The sequence below is a fragment of the Brassica oleracea genome, chromosome C9 (assembly GCF_000695525.1).
Source record: "Brassica oleracea var. oleracea cultivar TO1000 chromosome C9, BOL, whole genome shotgun sequence".
Taxonomy (NCBI): Eukaryota; Viridiplantae; Streptophyta; class Magnoliopsida; order Brassicales; family Brassicaceae; genus Brassica; species Brassica oleracea.
The window spans coordinates 35,129,444-35,151,717 of record NC_027756.1 but is presented as its reverse complement, the minus strand read 5'-3'; the positions used below and the strand labels follow the sequence as shown (position 1 = coordinate 35,151,717).

Sequence of the window (22,274 nt, the reverse complement as noted above, 5' to 3'; positions counted from 1 at the left end):
ATTTTCCCGCCAAAACCGGAAAAACGTATTTTCACGCCAAAACCGGAATACGGAATTTTCCCGTCAAAACTGGAAAACAGAATTTTCCCGCCAAAATCGGAAAAACGCATTTTCCCGCCAAAACAGGAAAACACACATTTTCTCGCCAAAACTGGAAAACGCATTTTCCCGCCAAAATCGGAAAAACGCATTTTCCCGCCAAAACAGGAAAACACACATTTTCTCGCCAAAACTGGAAAACGCATTTTCCCGCCAAAATCGGAAAAACGCATTTTCCCGCCAAAACAGGAAAACACACATTTTCTCGCCAAAACTGGAAAACGCATTTTCCCGCCAAAATCGGAAAAACGCATTTTCCCGCCAAAACAGGAAAACACACATTTTCTCGCCAAAACTGGAAAACGCATTTTCCCGCCAAAATCGGAAAAATGTATTTTCCCACCCAAAACCGGAAAAAATGTACTTTCTCGCCGAAACCGCAAAAATGCTTTTCCCACCAAAATCGCGAAAATGTTTTTTCCGCCAAAATCGCGAAATAACTTTTCCCGTCAAAAACATTTTTCCCGCCAAAACCGCAAAGCACAATTTTCCCGCCCAAACCGCAAAACGTATTTTTCCGCCAAACCCATAAAAACGTATTTTTCCGGCAAAACAACAAAAATGCACTTTTTCGCCAAAAACACATTTTTCCTCAAAAATCGCAAAAATATTTTTCGCCAAAACCGTAAAAATGCTATTTTTTCGCCGAAACGTAAAAAAGTTATATTTTAATCATTTTATTAACAAGTCCACCTGAATGTAGATGGAAGTTAAAAAATGAAAAGCAAACGAATATAATTGTATTCAGATGATTCATTTGGATGCATGAACGAAATGAAGAAATGAACAACATCCAGATGGAGCATCTGGATAAATTATCTAGATGGAGCATCTGGATGTATTTTCTAGATGTTCAAACAACCAGGGCCAGAATGTTTACAAATGAGTCGGTTAAAGAATTGTCCACAGATCTAACGGCTGAAACTAACTCTGACTATCGTCACTTGACTTGACGTGGGAAAATCTCATCCGTCCTTTTAAAATAAGGGTTTAGTTTAGATTATTTTAAGTTGAACCCTAAACAACATTTTTTCTCAGATTTCACCGATCCACTTTCTCGAAGAAACTCGAATCATTTTTTCTCGTATTGTAAGTTTCGTCAGTGATGGGTGGTCTAGCTATGGAGGAGATGCCATTATCGGCGTTGTTCGAGGAAGCAAGGAAGATTCATCTCGCGGCTTCAGAATCCCGCGCCGATCAGGTTGGAAAGCTTCTACCTATTATACGAATTCGATTAGGGTTTTTTTATTTATTGATTATATGTGAAACGGATTCTTCGGAATCAAGAGTTTTACTGAATCGGAGGAGGTTTGTGTGTTAGGATGTTGTGAAGAAAGGATGTGAGATGTTACAGAAATGCGAAGACATGGTTGGGAAGCTGGGGCTCTTCTCTTCTAACGAGACTAAAGAAGATATCAGCACCAACAATCTCAAGTATCTTTTGGTATGATCTTCTATTGTTTCTCTTGTTTGGCTTTATGTTTCTGTGAGAGGACGTGTCTATAGTTGCTTTCTCTAGCTACTAAAGCTCCGATTGTGTAGAGATCATAAGATTTTGTGTGTGTTTGTATCGACATTTTCTTGAAGTGACGAAGGCTGTGATTGTAGGTACCTTTCTATCTTGCGGAGTTGACAGAGAAAATCAAACAGGAGGACCGGATTCCGATTGTCAAGGCTTCGTATGCTAAGTTGAAGGTATGCTTAGTGTCTGCAGCTTGTTGCATCACTTTGATGTTAGTGCTAGTAGGTATTCTTGAACATTGAGTCTTTATTATGTGTGTAGGAGTTCTTTTCGTTCTGTGAGGCAATGGAACTTGTTCCGGAAGAGGAGTTGGAGGCTTCTTCACGAGGAGGTTCTGCTCCACCTGCTGATCGGAGAGCTCTCAAGGTAGATTATTCATCCACCGCCGTTCTTTGTGTTTGCATTCTAATGAGAAGAATATGTTATGTTTTTCGGATTTTCATAATCTTCCATGTTTTATAGATAGCTCGGTTCAAACGTCAGAAGGCTGCAGAGGCGAAGCTCCTTGAGATTAAAGAGAGGAAGGAGCGACGCTGGCGTTCAAAAAGGGCTTCTGCCTTGTCAACTCCGGTTGAATCTGGAGAAGAAGACATTCCAGATGATGACAGCGAAGAAGAAAGAGATGTACGTCCACAGTTTTGTTTTTGTGCTCTGTGTTATTATTATTTTTTTTTGGTAAATCAGATTACTGCTAACCTTTTTCTTGAACGTCTTTTCTTTGCAGGCGTGGCTCGCCACAATAAACTTGGCTATTTGCAAGGTTTGTCTAAACATCATTAGTGGAATCCTCTATGGTTTGTCACCAGATGTGGCCTTTATCTGATGGTTAAGCTTCGTTGCAGGCTATTGATCTGTTGGAAATGCTAAAGAGAGAAGAGGAAATGCTCTCTGCAATCAAGGAAAAACAGTTGAAGGTAAGTTTGCTTTCTTTCTTTACATGGTACTATGACTCTTTGATAATCTAAGAAAATGGTGTTATGATGATCAGGATGGAGAGGATGTGTTTTCTCGGGATGCACTTGATGATCGCACAAAGAAGGCTGAAACTTGGCACAAAGATGCTGCTGCGAGGGTACAGTACTCTAGACCGGCGCAACCAATCACCTGTGCTACATTTGCACAAGATGTGTTAGAAGGGAGAGCCTCAGTATCACAGGGTCACGAGCACAAGCACCAACCTCTTATATTCGGTCCAGCAAGCATTGTGAATGGATCTCTTTCTACGGAGAGAGAGAGGATGATAGCCCAAGTTTTCCAACCAAGTCACAGGTAAACACAGAGTCACAACTCATCGCAAATACCTTTAAAAAGGTGCTTAAACTTGGGGGGGCTTTGTAGGATGCCGACGATGAGCATAGAGGATGCTGGGTTAACAGAGATGAATATAATGAATGATTGGCAAGAACAGACCAAAAAAGCCATTGAAGAAGCAACCACCTCATGGCACAATGATAGGCCTCTGAGAAGAAAGGAAGAGGATGAAGAAGATGAAGACGAAGATGAAGAAGCTGTGATGAAAGCTAGGGCTTTCGATGATTGGAAGGACGATAATCCTCGTGGTGCAGGTAACAAGAAACTCACTCCTTGTGGCTGAACATGAGATTGAGAAGATACAACACTTTCTCCCTCCTTCTTTCGTTACTTATTTCCGAATCCTCCTCTTCTTTCAATTATGTCTTGTAATGTAAACCTTAGACTGAGTTAAGTACTGGAGTTACCTTACTTTTGGAATATTTCTGTTTTCTTTTAAATCCGCCGACCATAGAAGCAGTGTAACGTGCGACTGGATCTGAAACCATCTTTCTTCGTCATCTATTATTGTGCGACCCACGTTCAATAATCACAGCACACAAGTTATGGGAGTATACATCAAAAGAGAAAAAAAGAGATATACAATAATACAACACACATGTTGCTTGTGAATGATAACTTTCAAAGTACAATGAACATATCACTAACATGTAAAGCCAGGACTCAACTTACCTAAGTTTCATCCTGGAAACAACACTTTGTTGTGATCTTAAAAAGTAACAAAACAAAAAAATGACAAACGGAGAGGGAAAAAAAGATGAGACTTTTTGATCCAGAAAAACGAATACCCATATGCACTTAGGCTCAGGAGGAAAAAAAAGAAGAATGAACTGATAGTGATCAAATGCTGAAGCAGCTTGAGAACAAAATGAATATGAAGAAGTACAGACCGAGACTGGTTGATTACTTTACCCATTGACGCATTGGAACCCTTCACAAACCCAAAGCCAGATTCCGAAGAGAAGAGCACAGATGCAGAAATCGAAGATCAACACAAACCACACATGTTTCTTCCACATCTGTTTCGCCTTTTGCCTGTGATGATGATGATCTGTTAACAAACCATTTCTCAGTTCCTTGCGTGACACTCCACCGTTCCCGTTCCCACACAAATCCACCTTCCTCTCCGACGTCTCCCTGATCATGCCAACGTCACCGGAATCTTCCGTATGCAATCTCTTATTCTTCTTCTTCAAGGCCTTCAATTGCTTCCCCAGAAGCGGCATCAGCGACGCTCTCCTCCCTTTAGATGAATCAATGCTAGGGTTACGACTATCCCTGGCCACGCTCCTCGGAGATCCAACCAAATCCATGTCCAGCTCCAAATCCACATCAACACCACCAACGATCTCCGCGAAAACTGGATCCATCTTAGCTTGGAGACAACGAGGAGAAGGATTGGTCAACGTCTCCCCTCCTCTGACCAGATCTTCGACAGCTGATCTCAACCGGTTCAATAACCAGAAGGATTCCGGTTTCTCCATCGCTTCGTCGAGGATCGCGAAATACACGAAGGATTCTTCGTCGATTGAGAATGTGTAGGTCTTCTTGCCAACGGTGTGAGAGAAGATTGAATGGTGCGGAGGCGTGTTCTCGATGCATCGCAAAGCTACGTCTTCGATTCCTGCCTCTTCCTCTGACGCGAACTCGGCGAGGACGACGGTTCCTTTTGCGATGCAAGTATAGGATAATAGGCTTGGATTCGAAATCATCCTCGATGGAATCGCAACAAAAGGATAATTAATGTTGCGAGATATCGATCGAATATGAGAGATTAGATGATTTTGGTTTTCTGCTGATTCTCTCTCTATCAACTGTTTTTGGAGAAAGACGAAGCAGCGACAACGATAGGTTCTGAATAGAATATACAGTGTGACTCACTCATCTCACTTCGTCTTCGTGAAAGTGAAACCACCATTTGATATTTACAAGAACACCCTCAACTTTTCACGGCTCTGTTTCTACGTGGATTGTCACGTGATAAAATTACTTACTATTTTTGGATCGGGTTACTTGACCCTGCTCATATCCGACGATCCAAGAGACTCTTTAAAGGCCGGCCGAAACGAAGCCCATTTCTTGCATGCTACTACTGTTCGCGCGTGATTTTCACTCCGAGATCTTGTAGAGCGCGTGAGAAACGAATACCATCTCGATCAAAAAGATGGATCAACCCGACCCGGGAAATGCGTCTGGCCTGATTCTCTCCGTCACCGAACCGCTGCGATCTTTTCTCGCGTCGGCCTGCGATGATCGTCGTCTCTCCGACGAACTCAGAGATATCGCTTCGGATCTGCGGTCGAGGAACACCGTCCCTTACAAATTGCTGCGCGCTATATGGACCGGATCCGATCCCTCGACCAGACCGGATTTGTTGGGACTTTTCTCCGGCTCCGGTTTCGTATTCACCAGTCCCAAACCCAGGGAAAAGGTATGTGAAGTTCGAATGTTACGTGGAATCCGATTTCGATTGATCTTTCTGGGGATTTCGTATTCCCATCCGTGTTCGATTGTAGAATCAGGCTCATTCATATTAAATTTTAGGGGCCAACAACGCGAATGATTCATGGAACATTTCTAGTTATCATTTGTGAAGATGGGCACGATTGTGTTTTTGCTTGAATCCATTTTTGTTTTGGTTAATGGGAATAATCGAGGCGAGGAAGTAATTCATTATATATATATATATATATCTTCTGCACGTCTTACCATTTCTTTGTGAATTTGATGTTTAATTTGATTTGATTCGTTGCTTCTGGTAGAGTGAAGAACTGAAACTGAGACTGCTTAAGCTGAGGGAAATAGCAGAGAGGAAGGAATACGCTGAGCTTGTTAAAGATATAACACCTAGGAAACAAGTTGAAGAGCCTTTCTCTTCTTACAAAGACCAGCTCGGTTTTGGTAAACCCATTTCACTCCCTTCTCCTTGATAACTTTTCTTTGGAATAGTATTTACACATTACGTCACTGATGAATTTCGTTTTTGATAGGTTTACACGTTGGTCTTACAATGTTCACTGGGTATTTGGTTGGATACGCTTCCTTCAGAGCTTTATTCAACCGCAACCCCGCTCTCGTAATTGTTTTCTTTGTGCTCTCTTTTTCTTTCTTGAAACCTATCATATGGTTAAAGTGTGATTTTTGAATCATTGCGTGTTTCGGGTTTCAGAGTGCTGCTGGTGGGATACTTGGGTTAGTTTTGGCGATGCTTGTGGAAACACTTCTGTTTATAATCAAAACATCTAAAGATGATCAGATTCAGAGCTCTAACTCATCATCATCATCATCCTCATCCTCAAATTCGTCATTCACTCCCACTATTAAGAAGAATCAATAGAACTTTTTGATTTTTGCCTTCTCGTTTCAGTTCTACTGAGAAAGATATTTGTAGAGGTTTAAGCTTCGAATCCACATAGTAACCCAATTTTGGGAAATTTTAGTCCAAAACACACGATTTTAAAGTTGTCAAAATACATATGAAGTTTTTTTTTTTATCTTATGAAATTTTATATCTTTTATATGTTTAAACAATTGAAGCAAAGCTTTTGTGAAATTTAGTTGTACTTTCTCAGCTTCACAAAGGGTATCTTTACAAGTCAAAATGGTTCTCTACGGTCTCTGATAATTGCTTAGAAGCGGTCTGTATGGACATATGTACATACACATTCTGGAGGAGACTCTTTGCTCAAAAATGATTATATATACACATTGTAGAGGAGCTCCTCGCTCAGAAATGATAATACGGATCAACAGATATTCTTTTAAGGTGTGCACATTGGTTCTCCAAATGCAAATGCATACGAACTTTTACATTCACATGTCAAGTTATGAATCGTGAATAAAAAAAAGTTTTAATTTTATTTCTTTTATTTATCAAAGAAGCAAATTCATCAGCATAAAAACTAATGGAGTAACATAAGTATAGGTTTAAGAAGAAAGATGTTCAACGAACTCTTTATTCGTCAAGGTCCTCCGAGTATGGCGTTCTCAGTATCTTCTCTGCTCAATGCATAGCTAAACCTTCTTTCCATGTCTCTCTCTAGATTTCCCGGCCCGCTTTTCAAGTACCTGTGTTACAAATCAATCTGCGTAACTCCCAACTTGGTGGATTAAACACACACTCTCAAAGGGAATGTCAATGTCTAGACTTATTTGGTTTGATCAATTGAGTTGCACACGTTCATATTTAGCTTTCCAAATCTCAGTTCCAGTAAACGAAAACATTCAAAACTCGTGCTAAGATATAGCCTAGATCGAACCAACAGCATATTACTGATACTCACAAGCAAGAACCATGGCTTCCACAGTACTAGCACCGAACAAGGATTCAATACATGCACTTGCGAAGTACTAAACTTGACAACATTATCCAGAGTCAGTATCCTCCTCATCTTTTAAAGACACTACTTTAATGTCAAAACAACACATTCACATTCACATTCACATTCACATTCACATTCACAGACTATTAAAAAAAAATAGAAATTTTTACGAACTCAATAAGACTCTGTACCTTATGCAGAGATCTGTGACGTCAAGAGATAACTGAGCGTGCCAATCAGGTTTCTGAATCAACCAAACAGCTCTATCGTCTTTGCTCTGGTAAAACCCTAACTTCCTCAGCCACGCCTCGATGCACGGCAAGCTATGCGAATACAGTGGCTTGTTCTTCTCCGGTAGCTTCTTCAGCCACTCGTCCTCCGTATCGGATATCTCCTCCGCTTCCGAAGATTTCGCAGAAACTAGGGTTAGGGTCTTCCTTCGAATTGGGGAAGAAGAAGCGAAACTACGCCATCTGTGCGTAAACGAGGCATTCGAGCTCGAAATGTGAAGGTTTGCTTGTGCACATGGTAATAGAACACCGGATGGTACGAACTTGAACGCAGAGACGCAGTTCATGATAAGAAAATTCACCGAGAAAACTGCTATTTTCCCGGACAATCAATCGAGAAGAATCTGAAAATTTGAAGCAAGTCGATGAACTTGTTCTCGTTCTATCTTTGGGGACGGACGATAGTGTTGTATAGAACTTGCCACGTCAGCAGATTGAATTTTCCCTTTACTGGTGGGCTTAATAAAATTAAGGCCCAACAATTCTGTCAATTTTGGCAACATGATTTTCCCGCCAAAACGATAAACCTCTCTCCTCTCTTCTTCAACCCCAAATCTAAAATCCGATCTCTCTGTTTCAATTTCAATGGCTGGAGATCTGTTATACGCCAAAACGCAGCGTATCATCCTCCTCATAGATCTCAATCCGCTTCTACTCTCACCCGATTCGAATCAATACCTAGCCGTCGTAATCTCCGCTGCCGAGAAGCTCCTCTCGTTTCCTCCTCTCTCCGCTTCTCTCTTCTCTTTCAAGTTCTTCATCTCTTCTTTATCTTCTCTCTTATCCTCCTCGAAGCTCTCTGCACTCTCAATTCCATCTTCCAAACTCTCGTTTGACCTCCCTACCCCTACACTCGTCTCTCTCAGACGCGCCATCGACGCCGTTAAGCGATGCGAACTCCGATCGCCTTCCACGTCAACATCGCCTCGTGGGGTCAATGTCGCGGCGTCTTTGCGACAGATCGTTTACGATTACGCTTGGGAGCCTGTGGTTCGAGGTTTGATTCCTGGATTTACGGATGGTGGAGGAGTCGATGTCGTTAGGTCGAATCTAGTCGTGATGTTTTCCCCAATTTCTAGGGATTTGAAATGGGTTTCTGAGTTTCTTGATGTTAAGAGTAACGATGAGTGTTTGCACGAGTTGGGTTTGTTCAAGTCAAAGTTTGGGGAGGTTTTTGATTGTGTGAACGACTTGTTTGACGATAGAGATATTCACTTGAGCTGGATTGATGTTAGCTTTGGTGAAAGACGCGAACTAGGATTGAAGTCTGAGTTTTTCGATAGTGGAGTTAGAGGATTGGGTTGGGGACATTGCTCTACGGATTCGTTGGTTTATGGTTCTTTAATCGTTCCCTTTGGATTGATATACCCAACACTCGGTGTTTCGCCAATGCTATCTACTAGCCACAAGTTTACTGTTCAGGCCAGTCTCGAGATTGCTGATATTGATGGTAAGCCAATGGAATGCAAGTGCGGCGAGCTAGAGTTTTCTTCTTCTGAAATATCTAGTGGGAAGAGGTGTGATGAGTTCATCAACTTGGGTAGTGCATCTGAGGAACCTTGTTCAGAATCTCTAATTGGAGAGTTCTGCAATGGAGTCACCAAAGTCAGTATTAAAGCCTTGAGGATGTGTGATGATTTTGTCGAACTTGAGGGCTATACTTGTGATTCTTTTGTTGTTCATCAAGTCTCCCAGGAATCAGACAAAAAGCAGGAGCAGGAGAGTGGATTCTGGGCTGATCGGGTTCTTCAGATACTAGAGAAGGAGACGGGTGAGAAAGTAGCGAAGAAGTCATCGCCCATTTGGCAGATCTTATTAAGTTATCTCTACAGGGAAGGTTACTCAGCTTTGGTATCTCTTAGGAATAGAAAAGGTGGTTCTCGGACAGGAATCCTCAAGCCCTTCACTTTCTCCTCGGCTTTAATCTGTGTTTTTAACAGTGAAGTCTCTCCTCAAACTGTGGATCATGAAGATAGCAGTAAGAAAGTTAGTTGTAGCGAAAATAAAAGAAAACCAAGCAAAAAGATTCTGAATTCATTTCATGACATTTGCTGGGAGGAGTTCTGCACATCAGTGAAAGGTTATGGTCAAATAGATATAGAGGATGCATATTTTTCCAAGTTAAGCAACTCGAAGAAATTTAAGTTTCTGAAATGTTGGATGAAACAGACTAGGAAACCCAGAGGTTGCAGTTTGTCGATGGGTAGTAATTGCGATGCACAGGAGGATGTGCAAGCAGATCCAGATGACAAAAATCATAACTCATCCGAAGGGATAGAAAAGACTACCTCCTTACCTGTATCTGAGGAGGACATTGCTTTAAGTGGAAATCGTATATCCGTAAGGCAGGAGAATGATATATCTGTTATAGCATCAGAGTCATCGGATATTTTCTTTGCTAGTCTTCCTAGTAAAATTAAGCAAGGGATCGAGTCTGAGGAAATAGACTTGGCAGCTCTGGCCGAGCGCCTGGTCAAGTCCTGTCTCCTCCATTCTTCCCAAAGACTTGAGAAGGATTTTAGCTGTGAGAGTGGAAGCCTCTTGTTGGTGACTGAGGAGCTAACCAAGATGTTACTGAAAGAACCGAAAGATTTAGTTGCCAAGTTTAAGAAGAAACATTTATCATCCACGGCAAGCGAGCAAAAGTCTGATGAAGCTTCACCCAGTAGCATCATTAGAGAGTATCCTTTTTGCTTTGTTTGGTTATACTACGCACTAATTCTTATGCTTTAATCTTGTGCCATTTACTGATGCTTTCTTTATGTTATCTATTCTGTTGGCACTATTGTTTTGTTTTCTTTGATTTGCTATAAGATACGAGCTGCAGATTCTATTCCGAATGGAGATTTTAAAATCAGAGATAGGTTTGGGAAGTGAGGAGTCTGTGACTCAGAAGTTTGCAAAACAGATTTGCATGCTTCTTGAGGCCATCCAGTGCAAGTTAGACGGTGGATTCTTTAGTGATTGGAGCCTTGATAAGTATGTGGACAAAATTATTAAAGATAGGTATGTACAATCCCATTCTCAGAAAGTATAGAAGTTTTTGAATGTTTATTTATGCTAATGCCATTGACTTGCCCTTCTCAGGTATCAACATATTCTTGGAGAAGCTGTCAGCATAATTTATACAGAGATGGATCTGCTTATGTTCAGTGACGAGGATCTTGAAGATAGTTTCATGAACAATGAAGACAGTAGTCAATCAGGGAGAGATAACATTCATAGCAATATCAAGAGTCATCATCGTGGCCAGAGACGTAAAGATGTTCCCGGTTCGAGTAAGAAGAACTATTTGAAGAAAGAGACCAGGGAGTGCAGAGAAGCTAAGAAAGTGGTTGAAGCACAAGAAAGGAGGGAGAGGGCAAGAAGATTCTCGAGTTTCACAAGTTGGATGCCTGATCTTTGTAGAGTTTGGGCACCGAAACAAGCGAAGAACTCTAGAGACAAAGCGGATCAGCAAAAGAGAATGGCCAAAAGGAAGAAAGAAGAAAGGTCAGTGGAATATGACAGAGTCTGTGAGACACCAGTGACGACAACAGATAACAAACGAACACGAACTGATGAGAAAGATGAACACGAGGGTGGGTCTTTGCCTCGTAGTTCAGTACCAAAGGCTTTGTTTCAAGATGATTCTTAGGTAAACTCTTTCCCCTTTGTAATCTTAAAGACTTTAAACTGGAAGTAAGGACTACATTGAAGTTCCACTGATAATGAAATGGAAGCTTGAATTAAAAGGGGAAATGGGAATATGGAATGATGATCATTAAGAAATGGGATTGGGCAGAGTTGTTGTATATGTTAGAAGTTTGTGTAGTAAACAGGACCAAATAATCCAAATCTGTAATATAGATAGAATCATTGTAATTGAATTAAAGAAATCTTGTCAATGTAGTAGACTGTTGTTAGCAGAAGTTTGCATAATTTGTGTTTCTATATTTTTTCTTAACAAAATAATTTTGAGATTAAAAAGCTTCTGATAGACCTTGATTTTCAGTCATAGAAGATGGAGCTAGAATACTTTGATTTTTTTTTTATATTAAATCTCCAGTTAATCGTATTAATTGATTTAAATTGCCAAGACCAGAAGTTTGCATATCAAGAATTTTACATGGCAAATTTCCATCCCAAAAACCGTTTGCCTATTTTTAATTTCATCCTTATACTTATTTTGTCTTCATTTTCGGGAAAATTGACTTTTTAACCCTGAACTTTCAAAAATAAGCCAAAAAATCTTGATCTCTGAAATAAACCATTTAAATTATGAACTCTTAGTCAAACGCAAAAAAACCATAAACTATCGTTGACCAAGCCCTTTTAACTCCATAATTAACCATCCGTTAATTAATAGCTACCAGACGTTAAGTGTTTAAATTTCGTCGTTTTGACAAAGCCCTTTTGAGTGTTTATGAGTTTATTTCTATATGAACTTGGGCTTCTTCCTCAGCATTTCCCCCTCATAATTTGTTTGGTGTTTATCAGGTGGTCTATTTCCGATTCGGGTGTATGTTATTTTGTTCTTCTTCCACTGCGCTCAACAATATTCAATTGATTTTCATTGTCTGTATGATAGTGTGTATGTGTGTGTTCCATGGATATGTTCCACGGTTCATGATGCTAGAGAAAGATATGAAGAAGTAGATGAGTTAGAGAGATGTTTGAGATTGAGCTCTGTGTTTTGTGAAGAGAGAAATAGATGAAAAATTAGAGATTTGAGGGAGATGAATTAGGGATTTTTGGGTTTAGAGTAGGGTTATTTCGTTTTGTCAAAATGACAACGGTTAGACATTTAACGTCTGTTAGCTATTAATTAACGGCTGATTAATTATGGAGTTAAATGGGCTTGGTCAACGCTAGTTCATGTTTTTTTCGTGTTTGACTAAGAGTTCATGATTTAAATGACGTATTTTGGAGTTCATGGTTTTTTTTGGCTTATTTTTTAAAGTTTAGGATTAAAAAGTCAATTTTCCCCTAATTTTCTGATCTTTAATAGTCCTTACACACTTGGTTGCATCTTCAAATTTACAATACAACAATATAGGTTTGTATTTAGACGTTTCTAAAACATTTATTACTCATCTAAATTAAAATCTTTCCATAAATGTCTGCCAGAAACACAATCATGGTAAAGCAAACTGAATAAGAAACAGTAAACAGAAAGTTTTAGAGTACACAATACAAGGACGTGCAAAGAAAATTAACCGCAAACCAGTTTCACAGAAAAATTAAAAGAACACTCTGACCAGGTGAAACATTGAGACGCCTTAAGAGGCTTTTACACCTTGCGGACTTGAATGTTATGAGTCGATTGAGATCTCCAGATTGGTTGTGACCCGCTCTGCACAATCGCTATTTCCTCTCCCTTCTTCACCATTCCTTGTTTCTGTTTATCCACAGGTTACCAAACTTTTATACCCACAACCACACAACGTCTACCGAGTTTAATCTAGTTATTTAACACTGAGTTTCTTTCTAAGGGACTCTTTTGAATTTACCAGTAGCGTAGCCAAAGCATTAGCGAAAGTCTCTTCTGCATCATCTGAGAACTCCATATATATGGGACATACACCTTGATACAACGCTAATCTTTGCTGTATTTTTTTCCTGCAGAAGCAAAAACCTCTCTAACCATGAGTTCTTAAATTTACCAGATGCCACAGTCATTTGATCTGGAAGAATAAACATGGAATACTCACTCGTTCGTGAAAGCATAGATAGTGCCGGAAGGGCGATAGTGACTTAGTAGTATGGCCATGAAACCAGTTCTTGTGAAGACAACAGTTGAAGTTCCAAGTGTGTTTGACATCATGGTTGCATGGTATGCAAACATCTCACTCATATGGTTCTGTTAACATTTTTCTTGTGAGTAAAGCAAGACTCACCCCTAGATATAAATACTCAAATGGTGCGGCTTACCTTAAAGGCTTGGCCAAGATTAGCTGGCATTTCACTACTAGTAGTAATGGTGGCTTCTGTTCGCAGTGCAACAGTGTGCATCACTCCAGCAGCTTTCAACGGGAATCTAGTACCAAGCAAAGTTCAGTTTCGTGTATATAATAAACCTTCAATACTTACCAAAAAGAATCAGCAGCTTACTTTCCGTGGGCAGTTTCTCCTGAAAGCATGACTGCATCAGCACCTTCTCTAACAGCAATAGCAATGTCAGAAACCTCCGCCCGGGTTGGAGTTGGATGAACTATCATACTCTCAAGCATGTTAGTCGCAACGATAACAGCTTTTCCCATGCTACGGCATAGGTTAATGATCTTTCCCTGTAATACCAACACCATAATTTTTAAACGCAAGAAAAAGTTTGTCCGTTTTCTGGTTTATCTGAAATGAGAAGCAAGAGCTAACCTGAAGAATGGGTACTTCTTCAATAGGAAGCTCTGCACCAAGATCACCTCTTGCAACCATTGCCTGTGGAAGAAGAAGAACACAAATCCCATTAAGCAGCACATTCTATATATTCAGTTTCATATTACAATCTCTAATCTGTTGTTGTTAAAAGAGGAAGAACAAACAAGGTTGATGCGAAAGATTACCCCATCTGATGCGGTGATAATGGAATTCAAGTTAGGGATGGAGTCTGCGCTCTCAATTTTTACTATCACGTGAATATCAGCACCACAACCTGCCAAATATTTGTAACCAAAAAGATCAAAAAAAAAAAAAAAGAGAAGTATCATAGGCAAAGTATTCAGTTAAGACATGATCAGTACCTTTAAGGTAATTCTTGAGTTCATGTACCACTTGTGCATCTTTGACAAAAGAAACTGCATAAAAGTCAACTTTGTTCTCCACTCCGAACTTAATATCCTCCCAATCCTTCTCTGAAGTTGAAAATAATTACAACAAAGGAAGCATCAGAGTAACATCATTCATACTTAAATAAGAGGGTGTGACAGAAGGTCGAACCAGTGATTGAAGGTAAGGTTGCACTCTTCCCTCGGACATTCAAGTGTCTCCTTGACTTAAGTTCTCCACCATCAACAACTTCACATTTGACAGAGTCTTTAGTCTTAGACTTCACCGTAAACGACATCATACCACCTATAAAACAGCGGAACAAAACCCATCATTAAAAATAACTGAAACAAAGCAATATTCATTTTCACCAACCAAGTAATGAGATGAACATACCATCAACAAGGAGCATGTCTCCCGCTTCAACATCGTTGACAAAATCATCATAGTTAACACTGACACAAGTTGGTGTGCTGACTCCTCTCTCAATTGTAAAAGTAAACTCTTGACCGGGGTCTAACATAATCGGTTGTGGTAAATCTCCACTCCTAACTTCTGGACCCTAATAACACATAAAAAGAACCTGTCAAAGTAAACAGAGAAATGACTGCAAAGACAAAACTCTTGAAACAAAAGAAAAAAAAACGAACCTTGGTATCAAGCATGATAGCAATAGTGTTGTCCTTAGACTGTGCGTTGTACTCTTTGACCAAATCAATAACCTTCTTATGAGAAGCATGATCCCCATGAGACATGTTCATCCGTGCAACATTCATCCCTGCTTCCGCCAGTTTCCATATCATTTCTCTTGTGTTTGTTGAAGGACCAACTGTGCAGACAATCTTTGTCTTCCTCCTCGCTGTCGGCTTCGACCAGATCCCTACAGATGTGTCACTGAACTTCTGCATTTCCATCAACCGCTCAAATTGCTCCTCCCTCTAAAAATCCACAAAAATACAAGAAAAAGAGATCAACTTTATAGATTGAAACTTCTCATTAAACCCTAAAACATAGATTATATAAGGTTACATACGTTAGGCACGTCTTCGGGAGACACTGGAACCACTTCAGTCTCCACACGAGTGGAGGATCTCACACTAGTATCAACCACTCTTCTGCTTTTCAGAGAGACTCTTCCGCTCCTCTTCGCTTCGTTTCCCAGAACCTTCACCGCGAAACTTGCCGGCTTCAAGAACTTGTCGGATCTCGTAGACAGAGATCCACCGTTGGGGGCCAACATTGAGCCTTGAATCGACCTAGTAGCAACCACCTGAGCCATTACCGAAGGATCAAGGAACTCTAAGACGTTGCAGGAGAAGGAAGGAGGGAGAGAGGGCGAAAAGCTTAGATTTATCGGCGGAACTTACAAAGTGGAAAAGCTTAGAGAGTGTCGGAAGAGTGACAAATCATATAAAGTAGGTTTGAAAAATCAAACAAGGAAACGACACGAACGGATTTAAAACGACGACGTACTGGTTCGATTACATTTCGGCCGTTTAAGTCCATGGGCTTATATTTGTAGCCCATTAACTTTCATACAGCCCGTTCAAACATGTGGGCTTCGGTGTGTTGAGGATAGGAAAATGGCGGGAAAATGTGTGAAACAATACGCGCCACCACAAGAGCCCTAAATTACTGAGACTAGTCAGAAGCTGCTCGGTGTTTGTGTGTTCGCTATAGTCTCTGGTTGATTCCATAGAGCGATTTGATTTCTGTCGAGAGAAAATGGATACGGAGGAGAGAACCTCTACCAAAACGAAGAAGAAGATGGATCTGGAGGGTTTATCAGTCATCTGCAGCGATCTCGGCGAACCCGAGGAAGACGGAGAGGGAAGAAGAATCGGGTACTCCAAAAGCGACTACTGTCTCGGTAACCCACTCTTACTTTTCTTTCCTCGCCAATGAATCTGATTTGAGCTCTATGAGTTTTAATTTTGAATAATGTTCTACTGGCGCTAGATAATCTGAAAGACTTGCTGAGGTTTCTGCGACGGGACGATCCTCAGAGCAGGGACGTTTTCAAGCAGGTCTGTGCGTGGAATATAGTCTCCAAAGATTTGATTCCGATCATAGAGCATTACCAAGACGAACATAGCTTAGTTCTAAACGCAGGTACTGTTCTTCTTCTGCTTCGTTTTGATTTAATTTTCTTAAATGGTTATTGTAATTTGATTGTTCAGTTAAGGTGTTGGTGTTTCTCACAATGCCGGTAGAGTCTGATTCAGATGATGTTCCTCAGCAAATTGAGTATCTATGGGGTTTGAAGTCTGCCTTTACTGTAAGCAACAACATCGTTGCAGTGGTTGTGTCTTTGTTAGAAACTCCTTTAGAGAACTTAGAATTGTAAGTGTTCTTGTTACGAATCCAACTTATTGCGTTGACTACTTGCTGTGTGGTGCTCATCTTTATGCTCTTCCAGAGACGATTTCAACGAGGAAGATTGGAAATTGGTTCAGCTTGTGCTCACTCTGTTCAGGAATCTACTGGCTATCCATGATATTTCGCCGCTTCAGAAGGCTGGAGAATCCACTTGTTACTTTTTGTCGCTAAGGGATCAGTTTCTTGAGCTCCTGTCCCGTGAGAACGTCATGGATATATTTATTGTACTCACTCAGACTATCGAGTGCAACAACTTGTTGAGACATGACAACCTGCTTCTGTTGGAGATCTATCACTATATTCTCTTGGGTCAAGATATGGAGCTCATTGCACTGGCTCCTGAGAAGGTCGGTCTTTCAACTGGATCTATATGGTTCCCAGGATTGAAACGAGTTTCTTTTGGTATTGATGCTGTCGTCGATCATTTTTTTTTGACAGTTGGATCAAGGGAAAAAGGCTGCTGTGGAAAGTTTGAAGAAGTTAATGGAGGCGGAGGAAGCCAAAAGAAAGCTTGCAAGACTCAACAATGCAAATCAGCGTCATTCACAATTTGGTGGGACATTCACCCGAGTTACCATGGTATTGTTCCTCGCGATGGTTCTTAAAAGTTTGCTGTAAGTTGTGTGTTATCTGAATAATATTTTTTTTTTGGTAGGGTGGTACTAAAGCTGTACTGACGGGAATACCTTCTAATGAGGAAAGCACATTACTAAAGCCTCACATAAGTGGTGGAGCCAGAGAGAAGATTGTCTGGGAACATGGATCAATTCCCGTGACAAATGACAATGTTTTGAAGTTGCTGCATGATTTCATCAACCAGTTTATGTCAGGAGGATATAATGGTATGTGACACAATAGAGAAACAACCTTTGTGTTTATACTTGGTTTTAAGTACCTTCATACTGATGCCAGTGTACCATCTCTTAGTTTTGATGCAGTCCGTATGTGAAGATATAGAAAAGGAGCATCCTTCCGTTCAGAATAGCGACATCGTTACATTCTTCCAGGTTGCTCAGGCAGTCACTTCTTTTCAGTTTCACAAGTCTCTGGCTTCCACTGTGAGTAATTGAACTACGTTGGTTTTGTCTCACTTTGATTTGTCTAAGTTTTCCGCATTTAATTTTCCCTGATAGTTGTTTATAAAATGCTTATTATCTTTTTCAGCCAGCAAGGGATACCGAAGAAACTCCTGAACTTTCTACCAATCAGAATACCGGAGGAAACTTTTCTAAGAGTGACATTTGCGCGCCGATTGCAGCAACAATCAATGACAGAATGTTTTCGCTTGTCATTTCAAAATGGCGCACTGCATTTGATGGTCTGAAGGAAACTAAAGATTTTAAGTTTCTATCTGCAGCAGGCTCTCTAGTAAAAATTATGGTATGAAAATATGCATGATCTCTTTCTGGTTAAAACCATAATGTTGCTTCTGGATGTCTATTTATTTTCCTAAACGGTTTCTGTAGCTCAATGTTTTTGTAGATATATGCATATGTATGAGCGGTTTACCAATAGGAGACGTTAAAAGTTATTGTTGACTTTTTCTGCATTTTATTCAGCAATTAGCAGCAGATACTCATGTTCTTCATTGTTTACTTGTCTTTTTTGCAGCTTTGCTTGTTAGATCTGGTTATTAAATTGCGACCTGAAGACTCTAGAGAAGCTTTTACTGTTCGCATCTTGCTTTATAAGTTGTTTTACGACCAAACTGATCAAGGGATGTGTCAGTTCATCCTGAATCTGGTGAGAAGTTTTGACACGCACAAGCAACCTAAAAGGTTTGGCCTCAGCTTCTGTTTCTTCTTATTCCAGAATCTTGAGGGCATGCTTTATCTTGCACCATCAGTGATTTGTCAATTCTTGTAGTGTGATTTATACAATCGGTGAATCTGGGAACATATACATCTTCGTGACAGCATGCATGCTTTCTTGTTTGACTTGTTAAATGTTTTGATAGAAAAGTTCATTTTTATATTTTGCCTTGTGTGATGGTCCCTGACGATTACCTAACTTGTAAAATTAACTTGCTTGACATCACCGTTGTTTTTTTGCCAGTGAACTTGGAGATCTGGTGGAAAGCATCCATATAATAGTAGGCCTTATGGAAAACCTTCAAGGGCGTGGAACTTTGAGGGTATGTTAATGATTGGATATAGAACTCTGATTAGATGATATACAAAGCTTAATTACAAGGTGTATTTATGCAAAGTTTCAACCAAATGTCTGTTTTTAATGCCCCAGGTTTCTAAAAAATTAAGAAAGGCAAGAAAGAAGAAACCCATGGGAAATAAGGAGGCCACATTGCATGAACCGTCTGAAAATCATCCAAGTACATCAAACCAAGATAGCACCGCCAAAACCATACCGGTAGTTGATTCTACAGTTCCTATTGAGGATGGACCTCCCAACAATCCAGGGGATTCAAACCTAGGGACTGAAGCTGATGAAACTCCACAAACGCACGGCCCTAAATCAAATCATGTGGTCGATGATATGTCTTGCGGTACTGACGATTCTTCTGATGGAGAAGACCAAACTGCAACAGATGAAGTCGATTTTAAGGTTTCCACATTTATTTCTGCTTTTGCAAACAACAGCATCATTCAAAACATATGCTGGTTGCTTAAGTTTTACAGAAGCAACACAAAACAGACGAATCACCACGTAATAAGCATTTTGCGGAGGATTACAGAAGACCTGGAACTGTCTCCCATGTTGTATCAGGTTAGTGTATTAAATCACACCCCAAATTGTAAGTTTCTTTTTATTACTTTGCAGCTTCCTCACTGTTTTATTGTGTTATTTTTTTCAGCTGTCACTGCTTATAACGTTCCATAAGATCCTTGATGAGCAGAAAGCTTGTCCTAGTAAAGACTATGAAAACATAGTTACCTTCCTGACAGATCTGGTTAGAAATATGTTGAAGAAAATGAAGTCACAGCCTCTTCTTTTTGTGGAAATTCTCTTCCCAAAGAGTCGCAAAGAATGCCATTACATAAATGCCGAATATATGTTGCATGAACTTGGCCATCTAAGAAAACAAATGGGAAATCAAGAAAAGGCCTCAGGAACTCAAGAAAATGTTTCGTCATCGGACAAAGGGTGGGCCCGCAGAAACATAGCAGATGCTCTTGGGGATGATGAAGCTGACGTTGTGATATCTTATGATCAAGGGTTTCAAAAGTAAGAAAACTTCCCCTTGGGATACTACTTTATATACCTCTTGTTAGCTGAAGAAACTGTTCATTTCTATTTGTCAAAGTTTGCGATTTTTGCTTGCTGCAGTGAGGACGATCACATTGTCGAAAATGAATCTGCAGGACCATCTAAAAGAAAGAGAAGACTTGTTCTTGATGCTGACATGGAGACAAAAATTAGAGATCTATACGAAAGGTATGTTTTGTTCGATGTGTAGAGTTAGTTACTGAAGCAAATAACACAAATCACTGTGTGGAGTTTCTGCTATTTCGCGCTTTGAAATATAAGTATTGATCCATGGGATTTCATAAGGGGACTGGAAGTTGTAAAACTCAAAATTTTACATGTGAGCCATGGTAGTTCAGAGTTTATTCAATTGGTTGATTAAAATAAAAGTCTTTGCAGGTTCAAAGATGATAAAGATTGCAGCAGGCTTATTGCCGAAACTTTGGATCCTGATGGTGGAATATCTGCTGCGCAAGTAACCAACAAGCTTAAACAGCTAGGTCTAGAAACAAGGAAAAGACTTCGGCGTGGTACGAACTCTATGGAAGCAAGTAAAGGCAGTAATGGAAATGATGATCCAGATCACGTAGAGGCAGCATCAGATCAGAAACCTTCGTGAGTATCTCCTAAAAGTTAACAGAATTTCCAAACCTAATACATTATTTTTCTCTTTAATGACTTTTATCTTCTGTTTTTGAAACAGAGACAGCAGAAAAAGAGTGAGTTCCTTTAGCAAAGAACAAGAAACACTTATTAAGGAATTATACGAGAAGTGAGTGGTCAAACTTCGCCTCCTCTGCATAAACTCTCTATGTGCAACAGGTTTATTGACTCCTTTTTTTTCCCAAATATTTGTCTATGTGCAGATTTAAGGACGAAAGGCGCTGCTGTTATTTAATTGCCAATGAATTGGGGTCTGAGAACACATATACCACTGGCCAAGTTTCACGTAAATTAAAGCAACTTGGGCTGCGTCTCCCTCGTGGTAAGAAGTCAGAAGCTGGCATGAAGCTGCAAGATGACCATGATGACTCTTCAGCTGATGAATCCGATAACGAAACCTTACTAGCATTCAAGAAAAGGTAACTATATGTTATAACAAGATGACTCTCATGAAGATTGAACTTGGGTCTTTTGAACGATGCAAATTAACACTTGTGAGTTGTCTTTTGTAGGAAGAGCATGACAAGACGAAAACTTGAGAAGCACACAAGACCAAGCAATGAGATTTCTCCAGAAGGTTCTGAAGACAAAACAGAGAGGTAACAGTACCCACTTGTTTTGTCTGTTATCTGGTTTATTGACAAAATTAACGTCTGAGATTGATTGATCTCGAGAGATGTCTCATAATTAAACTCGAGTCTTTTTGTGAATAGGAATGAAACAAGTCCAGATGTGATTGCCACTAGCAAAGAAGAGGACAGTGGTCACGACTATATCACCGGGAAAAGTAGAGAATCAGATACATATGTTCTCATCAGCGAGAATGGTCCATCTGCTTCATCTCCAGAAGATCAAAATCTTTTTTCAGATCATGAGCTGGAGGATGATGAGTTAGCAGATTCCGGTGATGACTCTGAAGCTGGTGGTGCTTCACTGACTCAAAGTCCGCTTAGCAGAAGGAAATTGAAGATGGTACTTGATCTGGACGACGAGGATGATTGAAGATGACAAGGCTCATCCATATCCTTGTTATTTTGATCGACTCCATCTCAAAAATACGAGAGAGAGAGAGAGGAGGGGGACAATTTCCATTTTGTTTACGGAATATTTCAAAGCCATGTATATGCTATACATGATCACCTTATTATTAAAAGAGAAGCATTTTAAAAAAAGCCTTGATTTTATGTATCATTAACAAGTTTGTAGTTATGTTTATGTGTCAACTCCAAGACATTTCACACTACATTTTAAACAGCCTTTTATTTATTAGAAAAATTACAACATATGCCATCATCCATCTATTCATTATATCATTTATCAAAATATATTAGTTTAAATGTATTCCCATATTAGATTCCTAACTGGTAATACATATAGAAACCAACTAATAAATCGTGTATGAAATTTCTCATTTTTTAAATAACATGTGTGTAAGTTTCGTTTGCAAAATGCAATAATTTTGCAAGTATAAAATTACACAAATTATATAAGTTTCATTTTTTGCATTTTATTCACTGTTTTCCTGTAAAAAACATTTTGTATATATATTTCATCCCGAGCATGTCTCGGGTCACTACCTAATTTTTATTATTAGGGACACGAGCATTCTTCTACTTTGGCAAGAAAAGATCTTATGGATTTCTCTTGATTTGAAAGTATGATGTGATCCCTGTCGAAAGCTATTAGAACATAACAATGACACGAGATTTTCTTTGAGTGGTTATGTCTACCTCTTCTTCT

The 22,274-nt window shown here is 39.8% G+C and overlaps 7 protein-coding genes across 8 annotated transcripts; 4 read left to right on the top strand and 3 right to left on the bottom strand.

The window, feature by feature from the left end:
- Positions 1–1,089: 1,089 nt before the first annotated feature.
- LOC106319057 (PP2A regulatory subunit TAP46) lies at positions 1,090–3,432 on the top strand. The gene is made up of 9 exons (XM_013757276.1): positions 1,090–1,300; positions 1,421–1,543; positions 1,708–1,794; positions 1,883–1,987; positions 2,084–2,245; positions 2,346–2,381; positions 2,464–2,535; positions 2,610–2,890; positions 2,960–3,432. Exons 1-9 carry the CDS (start codon positions 1,205–1,207, stop codon positions 3,213–3,215), a joined length of 1,218 nt encoding a protein of 405 aa, XP_013612730.1. The 5' UTR covers positions 1,090–1,204; the 3' UTR covers positions 3,216–3,432.
- Positions 3,433–3,517: 85 nt separating this feature from the next.
- Positions 3,518–4,832, bottom strand: LOC106319058 (probable VAMP-like protein At1g33475). Its single transcript, XM_013757277.1, has one exon. The coding sequence runs from the start codon at positions 4,642–4,644 to the stop codon at positions 3,841–3,843; it is 804 nt and encodes a 267-aa protein (XP_013612731.1). The 5' UTR covers positions 4,645–4,832; the 3' UTR covers positions 3,518–3,840.
- A 176-nt stretch (positions 4,833–5,008) lies between these two features.
- LOC106316111 lies at positions 5,009–6,438 on the top strand. The gene is made up of 4 exons (XM_013753982.1): positions 5,009–5,363; positions 5,695–5,833; positions 5,923–6,008; positions 6,102–6,438. Exons 1-4 carry the CDS (start codon positions 5,097–5,099, stop codon positions 6,267–6,269), a joined length of 660 nt encoding a protein of 219 aa, XP_013609436.1. The 5' UTR covers positions 5,009–5,096; the 3' UTR covers positions 6,270–6,438.
- A 333-nt stretch (positions 6,439–6,771) lies between these two features.
- On the bottom strand, positions 6,772–7,933 carry LOC106315663. Its single transcript, XM_013753459.1, has 2 exons — positions 7,446–7,933; positions 6,772–7,000 (listed from the first exon to the last, which is right to left on the bottom strand). Exons 1-2 carry the CDS (start codon positions 7,829–7,831, stop codon positions 6,895–6,897), a joined length of 492 nt encoding a protein of 163 aa, XP_013608913.1. The 5' UTR covers positions 7,832–7,933; the 3' UTR covers positions 6,772–6,894.
- Positions 7,934–8,112: 179 nt separating this feature from the next.
- LOC106313951 lies at positions 8,113–11,374 on the top strand. Its single transcript, XM_013751887.1, has 3 exons — positions 8,113–10,225; positions 10,359–10,550; positions 10,632–11,374. The coding sequence occupies exons 1-3, from the start codon at positions 8,130–8,132 to the stop codon at positions 11,179–11,181; spliced, it is 2,838 nt and encodes a 945-aa protein (XP_013607341.1). The 5' UTR covers positions 8,113–8,129; the 3' UTR covers positions 11,182–11,374.
- A 1,247-nt stretch (positions 11,375–12,621) lies between these two features.
- On the bottom strand, positions 12,622–15,687 carry LOC106319182 (plastidial pyruvate kinase 2). Its single transcript, XM_013757439.1, has 12 exons — positions 15,322–15,687; positions 14,939–15,226; positions 14,685–14,850; positions 14,460–14,594; positions 14,264–14,374; positions 14,087–14,175; positions 13,899–13,961; positions 13,638–13,813; positions 13,458–13,563; positions 13,238–13,386; positions 13,037–13,145; positions 12,622–12,924 (listed from the first exon to the last, which is right to left on the bottom strand). Exons 1-12 carry the CDS (start codon positions 15,565–15,567, stop codon positions 12,817–12,819), a joined length of 1,746 nt encoding a protein of 581 aa, XP_013612893.1. The 5' UTR covers positions 15,568–15,687; the 3' UTR covers positions 12,622–12,816.
- Positions 15,688–15,913: 226 nt separating this feature from the next.
- Positions 15,914–21,748, top strand: LOC106313139 (protein timeless homolog). 2 transcript variants are annotated; one of them, XM_013750880.1, is made up of 18 exons: positions 15,914–16,158; positions 16,248–16,400; positions 16,502–16,631; positions 16,708–17,014; positions 17,106–17,246; positions 17,323–17,509; positions 17,595–17,725; positions 17,832–18,047; positions 18,279–18,445; positions 18,723–18,801; positions 18,909–19,391; positions 19,480–19,850; positions 19,953–20,060; positions 20,271–20,486; positions 20,575–20,643; positions 20,738–20,953; positions 21,047–21,133; positions 21,248–21,748. In XM_013750880.1, the coding sequence occupies exons 1-18, from the start codon at positions 16,014–16,016 to the stop codon at positions 21,534–21,536; spliced, it is 3,495 nt and encodes a 1,164-aa protein (XP_013606334.1). In that variant the 5' UTR covers positions 15,914–16,013; the 3' UTR covers positions 21,537–21,748. The 2 variants fall into 2 exon arrangements, with proteins under 2 accessions (XP_013606334.1, XP_013606333.1); XM_013750879.1 differs by having other exon boundaries at positions 16,469–16,631.
- Positions 21,749–22,274: the final 526 nt, after the last annotated feature.

Excerpts from the sequence above, each read along its gene's own strand:
- LOC106313139 (XM_013750879.1), top strand. The coding sequence starts at position 16,014 with ATGGATACGGAGGAGAGAACCTCTACCAAAACGAAGAAGAAGATGGAT. Across the intron at positions 20,061-20,270 it reads ATTAGAGATCTATACGAAAG|GTTCAAAGATGATAAAGATT; the intron begins GTATGTTTTGTT and ends AAGTCTTTGCAG. Across the intron at positions 20,487-20,574 it reads GCATCAGATCAGAAACCTTC|AGACAGCAGAAAAAGAGTGA; the intron begins GTGAGTATCTCC and ends TTTTTGAAACAG.
- LOC106316111 (XM_013753982.1), top strand. The coding sequence starts at position 5,097 with ATGGATCAACCCGACCCGGGAAATGCGTCTGGCCTGATTCTCTCCGTC. Across the intron at positions 5,364-5,694 it reads GTCCCAAACCCAGGGAAAAG|AGTGAAGAACTGAAACTGAG; the intron begins GTATGTGAAGTT and ends TGCTTCTGGTAG. Across the intron at positions 5,834-5,922 it reads CAAAGACCAGCTCGGTTTTG|GTTTACACGTTGGTCTTACA; the intron begins GTAAACCCATTT and ends CGTTTTTGATAG.
- LOC106313951 (XM_013751887.1), top strand. The coding sequence starts at position 8,130 with ATGGCTGGAGATCTGTTATACGCCAAAACGCAGCGTATCATCCTCCTC. Across the intron at positions 10,226-10,358 it reads CCCAGTAGCATCATTAGAGA|ATACGAGCTGCAGATTCTAT; the intron begins GTATCCTTTTTG and ends ATTTGCTATAAG. Across the intron at positions 10,551-10,631 it reads GACAAAATTATTAAAGATAG|GTATCAACATATTCTTGGAG; the intron begins GTATGTACAATC and ends TGCCCTTCTCAG.
- LOC106319182 (XM_013757439.1), bottom strand. The coding sequence starts at position 15,567 with ATGGCTCAGGTGGTTGCTACTAGGTCGATTCAAGGCTCAATGTTGGCC. Across the intron at positions 13,564-13,637 it reads GGAGAAACTGCCCACGGAAA|ATTCCCGTTGAAAGCTGCTG; the intron begins GTAAGCTGCTGA and ends GCTTGGTACTAG. Across the intron at positions 12,925-13,036 it reads ATGCTTTGGCTACGCTACTG|AAACAAGGAATGGTGAAGAA; the intron begins GTAAATTCAAAA and ends GTGGATAAACAG.
- LOC106315663 (XM_013753459.1), bottom strand. The coding sequence starts at position 7,831 with ATGAACTGCGTCTCTGCGTTCAAGTTCGTACCATCCGGTGTTCTATTA. Across the intron at positions 7,001-7,445 it reads GTCACAGATCTCTGCATAAG|GTACTTGAAAAGCGGGCCGG; the intron begins GTACAGAGTCTT and ends TTTGTAACACAG.
- LOC106319058 (XM_013757277.1), bottom strand. The coding sequence starts at position 4,644 with ATGATTTCGAATCCAAGCCTATTATCCTATACTTGCATCGCAAAAGGA.
- LOC106319057 (XM_013757276.1), top strand. The coding sequence starts at position 1,205 with ATGGGTGGTCTAGCTATGGAGGAGATGCCATTATCGGCGTTGTTCGAG. Across the intron at positions 1,301-1,420 it reads CAGAATCCCGCGCCGATCAG|GATGTTGTGAAGAAAGGATG; the intron begins GTTGGAAAGCTT and ends TTTGTGTGTTAG. Across the intron at positions 1,544-1,707 it reads ACAATCTCAAGTATCTTTTG|GTACCTTTCTATCTTGCGGA; the intron begins GTATGATCTTCT and ends CTGTGATTGTAG.